The 9,101-nt window shown below is 34.3% G+C and overlaps 1 protein-coding gene across 1 annotated transcript; it reads right to left on the bottom strand.

The window, feature by feature from the left end:
• Positions 1-6,163: 6,163 nt before the first annotated feature.
• LOC149171655 (uncharacterized) lies at positions 6,164-7,236 on the bottom strand. Its single transcript, XM_089427554.1, has one exon. It carries the CDS (start codon positions 6,980-6,982, stop codon positions 6,362-6,364), a length of 621 nt encoding a protein of 206 aa, XP_089283680.1. The 5' UTR covers positions 6,983-7,236; the 3' UTR covers positions 6,164-6,361.
• Positions 7,237-9,101: the final 1,865 nt, after the last annotated feature.

The following is a 9,101-nucleotide window of genomic DNA, read 5'->3' as shown; positions in this document are numbered from 1 at the left end:
TCTTAAACTTGTCCGGTAAGTATCCCCAATCACTCCTCCTGTAGGGATGATAATGGTGACGATCATAGTGCATGTCTGAATCAGAACTAGAGTCATACCTGTGTCTATCCCTTCTCCTCTCCAGAGTGTCCAACAATCTGCCATCCTGGATCGCTTCCTCTCTATCTGATCGGTGACCGCCATGCGATCTACTACCATATGCCCCATTAGTTTTGTCCTCATGCTCATGACTGATCCAAAGTGGCCCTTGCCACTGCAAATCTGACAAGCTCTGGAGTATCACTGCATTTACCTATGCAGTGACTAAATGAGCTCAACAAAAGGAAAACCATTGAAGAGGCGTTCCATAGTTTGTTCCTGGTTCCAACATAAGTGGCACAAATAGCGGCCCTAAAATCCTCTTTTCTAGATTTTTTTTCCCACGTGATTATATTTATTCTTCTTATCAACTAGAGGAATCAGGTGACCTTAAGCCAAAAACTATTGATCCAAAGTTTTTTCCAGAGAGATTCTCTATGGAGAGATTGATGACCAACTAGCAAAAACTAGGTCTTCTTAGGCATGAATATCCCTTTCATTTGTATCCCCATTCGAGTTTATGTAGATCACAAGCAATGGGGATTTTATGACATCATAGATCCTAAGCTAAAGTAGGCAAAATATTCAAAGCATGGTGCTCTAGTAAATCATCCTTTGTTTTTCATTTATGTCATAGTGTAGAATCTAGATTTCCTTTCCAAAAACCCTCCACTGTGATGCCCTAGTGGTATGAAGTAATGCTTCCACCTCTCTAAGATCTACCTGATTTCCTTAATATGGCAATTGTTGCAAAGAATCTTGTCAGAAGAAAGGAGTCCATCCATTCCTAATCTCCCAGAAGGTGTGATTTTGAATTAGACTTAGGTTTTCCTAGGCCAAATTCCAAATAGAGGAACCGAAAGGGTACATCATAGCTTGTATAATTTTTACTAGGAGGAGGAACGACCATATTTCTCATCCCATATCTATTTCCAAATATCCTATCCCCCGTGAATATGCCTCCACCATAATTTGGTGCCCATGGCTTTATTTATAATCTTTAGATCCCTTGGTCCTAATCCCCTAGCTAGCTTGGGAATACACAACTTCTCCCAAGCCACAAGTGGCAATCTCTTAGCTTTCTTTACACCTCCCTAGAGAAATTCTCTGTAAAGGGAAGTGATGGGCTTGAAGATAACTTTTGGGGCCACTAGTGTTGATAGTTGTTACACAGGAACAACTTGGAGCACTAACTTGAGTAGAACAAGTTGACTTGCTAAATTTAGAGAATGAAACACCCAGATGCAAAGCTTGCTAGAAAACTTTTATAGAATTCCTTGTCATCATGTAATTATCAAGGAATTGTCAACCAAAGGGACACCTAGGTAATTAGCAAGAAAGCCACTAATATGAAAATCCAGGAGTCAAGTTAGATATCCTTGGATAGTTACATTGGTATTAACTAATAAACATTATATTTTTCCCTGCTTATGACCATACTGGAGACATCCATAAAGTATTTAAGTATGGTTTTCAAGGCTAAAGTTTCCCGCATTAAAGGACAAGGTGAAATACCGTAATATCATCAACAAATTATTGATGGGTAATAGTAATATTATTCCCAAATAGGCAAAACCCCTTAATGATATCCTGGTGGCCCTCTTCTTTTAGGTATTTATCGAACCCCTCAACTACTAAGATAAATAAAAAATAAGAGATAGGATCTCCCTAACGGAGGCCATGAAAGGGGCTAAAAGTCATAGTAGGAGAACCGTTCAAGAGAATGGAGTAAAATGGGGTAGAAATGAGGGACTTGATCCAGGCAATCCACTAAGGGGAAAAACCGAAGGATCAAAGGATCTGTGGATGATAATCCTAGTTTAACCTGTCATAAGCTTTAGAGAGGTCTAATTGAATTATCCTACCATCTCATTTAGATCTCTTCAAAGAGTGGATAACCTCATGGGTTGCAACAATCCCATCATGAATATGGTGACCCCCCACAAATCTTAATTTCTCATTAGAAATTATGTTGTTCAATAAGGCTTTAATATGATTCATAATAACAGAGGAAATAATTTTATATACAACATTGCAAAGGGCTATGACGAAATTTCTTGGGATTATCAGCTTTACTAGTTTCAGGAATGAAGGTAATGAAAGTAGAATTAAGCTTATTAATCAATTGTCCTTATTAAGCTGCCTCCAAAATAATTTGGTGCCCATGGCTTTATTTATAATCTTTAGATCCCTCGGTCCTAATCCCCTAGCTAGCTTTGGAATACACAACTTCTCCTAAGCCACAAGTGATAATTTCTTGGCTTTCTTTGCATCTCTCTAGATAAAGTCTCTGTAAAGGGAAGTGATGGGCTTGAAGATAAGTTTTGGGGCCACTAGTGTTGATAGTTGGTACACAGGAACAACTTGGAGCACTAACTTGAGTAGAACAAGTTAACTTGCTAGATTTAGAGAATGAAACACCCAGCTGCCAAGCTTGTTAGAAACCTTTTATAGCATTCCTTGTCATCATTTTACTATCAAGGAATTGTCAACTAAATGGATGCCCAAGTATTTAGCAAGAAGGCCACTGATATGAAAATATAGGAGTCAAGTTAGATATCCTTGGACAATTGCATTGGTATTAATTAATAAACATTATATTTTTCCCTGCTTATGACCATACCAAAGACATCCAAAAAGTCTTTTAGTATGGTTTTCAAGGCCAAAGTCTCCCGCATTAAAGGACTAGGTGAACGAGCATAATATCATCAACAAATTGTTGATGGGTAATAGTAATATTATTCCCAAATAGATGAAAACCTTTAATGATATCGTGGTGGCCCTCTTCTTTGAGGTATTTACCAAACCCCTCAGCTACTAAGATAAATAAAAAATAAAAGATAGGATCTCCCTAACGAAGGCCACGAGAGGGGCTAAAAGTCATAGTAGGAGAACCGTTCAAGAGAATGGAGTAAAAGGGGGTAGAAATGAGGGACTTGATCCAGGTAATCCACTAAGGGGAAAAACCAAAGGATCAAAGGATCTGGGGATGATAATCCTAGTTTAACTTGTCATAAGCTTTATAGAGGTCTAATTGAATTATCATACCATCTCGTTTAGATATCTTCAAAGAGTGGATAACCTCATGGAATGCAACAATCCCATCACGAATTTGGTGACCCCCCACAAATCTTAATTTCTCAGGAGAAATGATGTTGTTCAATAAGGGTTTAATCTAATTCATAATAACACGGGAAATAATTTTATATACAACATTGCAAAGGGCTATGGCAAAATTTATTGGGATTATCAACTTTACTAGTTTGAGGAATCAAGGTAATGAAAGTAGAATTAAGACTCAACCATACCTGTTGGAAGCATCAAGATTCTTCAACCAGAGCATGCTCTCCAAGTCTATTAAACAAGCAACATGCTTGGAATAATTTTGTTGTAAAGCCATTAGGATCTATTGCTTTATATTTGGGCATCTCTATTACCACCTCTTCTACTTCGGAGAAAGAGATTTCTTGCATCAAGGCATCATTTTGATCTCGATGAATGAGGTGAGGAATATGTGTAATAATGTAATGGATAACAACACATTTTTTTGGAGTAGACTTTGTAAGCAGTTCGTGATAATATGAGACAAGTTCATATTGCAGATGTCTTTGTCCATCACTAGAGGAGAGGAAGAAAACCTTGTTATGATGAAGATTTTTAATCATCACTTTACAAAAAAATAGGGTTACACCTTCTTCCAACAATTGCACTCGAGATTTTTTCTTTTAGAGTTGTTGCTCAAGTTTACTAATCAGTTGTCCTTCTTCGTTGATCAAAGCCTTTAGAACCCCTCCAATATGATTTATTGTTGTATATGAGGGTTCCATAATTTTAATTTGATTATGCATAATTATCAAATGGATAATGGAGATTTAATCTCCATGGAATATTCTAGAATATTCTTATTAATAATCACAAAACAAAAATTGAAATTTATTTCAAAATTAGTTATGCTATTTTTTCCTTTATAATTATATTGATTAATTAAAAATAAATTGTCATATAAACAACTATCACATGAAATGGGTTATGATTTTATAAATATGTGGTATTAAAAAGCTATAACAAAAAAAAATTGATGCAAAATATAATTGCATTGCATATATTGCATTTCTCTTCACGCAAATTAATATTATTAAATAAAAATACATTACAAATTAACACTAAATGTAATGTTAAATTGTAAAAATAGATATAGACATAGACATGTTTTCTTACACATAATTGAATGAAAATTATAAAAAAATTAAATTTGAGTTGTTAAATTTGTAAAAACTGTGCGTTAATATTATTAAATAAAAATACATTACAAATTAACACTAAATGTAATGTTAACTTGTAAAAACAGATATGGACAGAGACATGTTTTCTTACACATAATTAAATAAAAATTATTAAAAAAATAAATTTGAATGGTTAAATTTATAAAAACTGCATGTTCCCATTTTTTTTATTATAAATATTTATAATAAGTACTAAAATCTAACCATACCATTATATTCCCAAATTATAAATAAAAAACAAAATACATTAATAATTTAGATTTACAAGATCTCCATCTCCAATTTCTTTAATAGTCATAAATTTCTCATTGGAAAAACACTCGCACTTCTTAAATAAATAGATGGAAAATGACTTAATAAAAATAAGTTTAATTATAATCTTATAAAATGATTATAAAATAATTCCAAATAAACTAACCCTAAAACAGCTGCGTGTCAAAATTTCATCCGAAATTTTTTTTAATAACGTGGAATGTTATCATGCTACAACCAAATCTCCTTCCAAAAATGCTATGTAAATTCATAATCTATTAATTTTGAAGCCATTTCAAACTAAAATTATAAAGTTTAAAAGGTCTATTAATACATCGATGGTGTTTTTTCTTTGCAAAATTTATATTTTCAACCAAACCAATCAAATATAGAAAGTAATGAATTGTTCGATATCAAAAATCTAAATCTAAATCAAATATAAAAAATGGATATATGTCGATTAAATCGAAGTTTTATAAAAAAAACTGAAATCATTCATTCAGGGAAGCAAAGGGAGAAGCCCGAATTCAAATGTGATTGATGGTTCTAAATAATTTAAAAAAGAAAAAAGTGTTAGATGTCAATTTTCCCGAGTTTTTCTCACTGAAAATTTGGACGTCGATTTCAATTTCGGTGTGATTTGCCAGCGGAAATTGGAAAGATGAGGGCGCAACTTCATCTCCGCTCAATGGCCTCAAAGTTCTATCCGCGTTGAGAGAGCGAAAGTTTAGCAGAGTTACTATTCCCACCATGGCACCCTTACGTATGGTCTTTTGATTCCCAGAAAATTAAGATCTAACTATCTAGAATAAAGTTTTTAGAGTTTTGAGTTTTAATTTAATTAATAGTTAGATAAGGATTTTAGAGTTTTAATTTAATTAATAATTTGATAAATGGTAAAGATTTAATTTTTATTTAATATTTTAATAATGTTTGAAATTTATGTTTAAAATAAATTTGTTTTTACTATTATTTTAATTAAATTAATTAATTAAAAAAATTACCAAAAATAATTGTTTTTAGTGTGATTTTTTGGAAGTTTTTATGGTGGGTTTTTTCAGTATAATTTCTTTAAAATCAGGGATGAACTTATTGAAATCACAAATTTGATGGGTAATATAATCAAAGTGCCCCATGGGTTTTCCAAGGTGCTGAATCCATATATATATACAATCAAAAAACTAGTTTAAATAACACAAATCAAGATTTCACCTCAAATTTTTCCACCAGATTCCAAGACAACTCTATAAATTATAATTTTTGATATAGAATAGAATTACATTTATAAATTTTTGCTTTTAAAATTAATCTGTTTTCTTATATTATAATTCAATATTTTAGATTTTTTTTAATTATTTTATTAATAAAAATAATACTAATCCTATTTTATTATACAATTTAATAGTAAATAATAAAACTTATATATAAATAAATTGCTTTTTCTCTTTTATGAGAAGGAAACTAATTTATATTATAAATTATGAGAACTCGAAATAAATTACACAAAGTAGATTCGTAAAAATTCAAAAGGAATTATAAGAATTACACATCCTGGATTGTAAAAATAATGTCTCCAACCTATGTGAATATTCAAAATGAATCATAAGAATTACACATCCTGGATTGTAAAAATAACGTCTCCAACCTATGAAAATTCTAGTATACAATTACCAACCGAGTAAAAGATGAAATGTCCTCGACGTTGTATGCACAAAATTTAAGCACAGGCTTATACAACCTTAAGTAACCTATGAATACAGGCAGCCGGCAGCTTCCAAAGTCCATGTCGCAGAAAAATCACCGTCAAAAATCGTGTTTTGACCAACAAAATCTGTGTGGACATAACCTTGTAGCTCGCTGGCTTGATGGGCATCGTCATACGTTGCAAACTGTTGATAGTTTCCAAAATCGTCATCGAAGTCCCAGACTTGGCTAATGGATTTAAGATCAGCCTTCTCCTCAGGAGACTGGCGGACTTCGTCCATCATATTCGTAAGAGGGCTCATAGGAATGCCGAGCTCGTCATCCGAAGCCCCCAACAGATAAAACAGATCATCCCCCAAGTCCGAAGCTACGGTTCCACCTTCTTGGCCGCTGGAAATATCGGACGACGCCAAATTATGCCCAGAATTTGGGGGACAAGAAGTGAAAGGAGCCGTGCTAATCTCTTCCTCCAGGCTTTTCATGACTTCGTTTATGACCTCCTCACTGGCACCCCATTCCTCTTCTTCTTGTGACAGGGTTTTGTCTAATTGACAAAACCACCCCGTTTCTTCGCCGTGGAAGCGTTTCGCCTCCTGCACGTCAGTGGAGACCGGCAGAGCTTCCGGCTCTCGGTCGCGTTTTCTGAGCGTCTGAGTCATCATCATAGAAAGATGTCCTCGATATTCGAAGAGGGAACGCAGAAGTGGCGCAGGAACTATAAGGGGATGATAGCTCGGCTTTAGCGAAGAATTGTTTATACTGCTATAGAAGCCGATATGGATAACTGAGCGGATACGAATATAGGACCGGCTTAAAGGATTACCGATATAAATCTATTCATAGCATCATATTACAAGTTACATGCAAAAGCTATGTTTGAGCTGCACGGAAGTTGAACAGTGTGGCATGGGAAGGGGCCTTGGAAATTACAGAGGCCAAGTATGGTTTCTCTCGTTTGCAATTTCCCGCATTTAAATGTTGAGGAAAGCTTGTTTTGCGCACACGGTCCAAAATTTCCTGTCAATCAGATAAAAAATGCGTGGACCACAATTTGCACCGAACATTTCGAATTTGCAATCAACCAAACCTAGACACACGTCAAATGTGGAGCGCGGTAAGATATGAAGGGCAGGTTCATTGAACGCCAGTGTGGACGCGCGATATTTAATTTGTAAATGATAATGAATGGTCGGCTTGTAGATGTCGAGTCTCCATCGTGACTCGTCATCACGATTTCGGAAGTTCGGAAGTTAAACATTTATATATATCTATATATATAATTTTAAAAAATATGTTAAAAACTTAAATCTTTCCTCTACTTTTCATTTTGTTAAATATATTTAAGGTTTGCATCAAACCCTAAATATAAATTAGGACTGTGTAGGGGAACCTTTTTTTTTTTTTTGTTTATTTATAGTAATTTTAGATCGTGTTTTGTGGAATCTCAAATAACATTTATGTTTTAATGCAACTCTAATACCTATTTTAATAAAGAAATAATGTTTTAATGCAACTCTAATACCTATTTTAATATCTCAGCCTGCGGATACGTCCGTCTGAAAGGACGACCTGCCCAGTATGGGGCAGCGCCTAACCAGCCATATATCGCGTATTCAATGCACCCGGAGATGCACACGAGATAATCTGTTAACACATGAATTTGAAAACTCATCACTAAATAAAAAAATGTAATTTGCGTGTTAACGGGCTATGTCCCGTTCATCTCCGAGTGCATTGAATACGCGATATATGACTGGTTAGGCGCTGCCCCAGTATGGCTCCTTGCAGAAAGCGGTCTGCCGGTAGAGAGATGTGACGGACACACGACGGTAAGTTTGACGGGGATGCATAATGTTCACCGGAAATGTCTGCGTCAGCTCGTGAAAACCCTCGTCGCGTTAATCCACAACCAGCTTGAGCCTTCAAACGCTATGGTCCAATAATATATATATAAAAGGAAACGCCATTAAAGATTACACCGACTCTTCCATATTGACAGAATTATCCACCACAAAAAGCAACCTGCCATTTACCGAGTGAAGCCAAAAGTAACGGAGATCTTATATCTCTACGGTAACGTGGCCGTGAATTGACACGTATGGCCGTACGCATTATTAGAGAGTGGCCACTCGTGATGTACTCAGAAAAGATAAAGGTAGCGGGCAATTATTTCATTTCATCACATGCCGTGCCGTGTCATGTAATTCGTAGACGTATGGTGCTCCAGCCTGTTTGGGTTGGATTATGCGCAGTCGGTGCTTTTTATTAAAAGTTTTATAAATTCTTCCGATCTTTAAAAAATGAAAAATATCAAAATGAAGATACACTATCCGTTTATATGAACAATACTGGGGAATTTTATATTTAGAAATATAAAAATTAATATATTTATTTATTATGTATGGTATATCTTACCATATAAAAGCATAATTTTATTGAACAAACTTTGTTAGGCAAAATAAGTGTCTTATACCTATTAAACTCAATTCCATTGGTAAAGTACAAAGCTTACAAGGACACCCTATAACCATCGTGAGGTCAATTCTAATATTAAAGTAAAAAACTTTATAGAGTGAATAAAGTTCAAAACATGAACGTGTTGTATTTCTTTGCCTTTTCTTATACGAGAAGTATGGGTTTTAGGTAACTTTTTTGCTTTACTTGGTTTTGGGTATGTGGTTTTCAATTATTAAATTTTTGTTCAATTTTGGAAGTTATTTATTAGGGTGTAAGTGTTGCTTTAGTAATATACTTTATTAAACCATAATAAAAGTCTACGTCTTC

This window comes from Pinus tabuliformis, chromosome 4_2, assembly GCF_031772625.1.
Source record: "Pinus tabuliformis cultivar Carrire ecotype Pingquan chromosome 4_2, CPIR1, whole genome shotgun sequence".
Taxonomy (NCBI): Eukaryota; Viridiplantae; Streptophyta; class Pinopsida; order Pinales; family Pinaceae; genus Pinus; species Pinus tabuliformis.
The sequence above is the reverse complement of the archived record's forward strand: the minus strand, read 5'-3'. Positions and strand labels throughout refer to the sequence as shown.

Bases quoted from the DNA above. Each gene is read 5' to 3' on its own strand.
- LOC149171655 (XM_089427554.1), bottom strand. From the start codon at position 6,982: ATGATGATGACTCAGACGCTCAGAAAACGCGACCGAGAGCCGGAAGCT.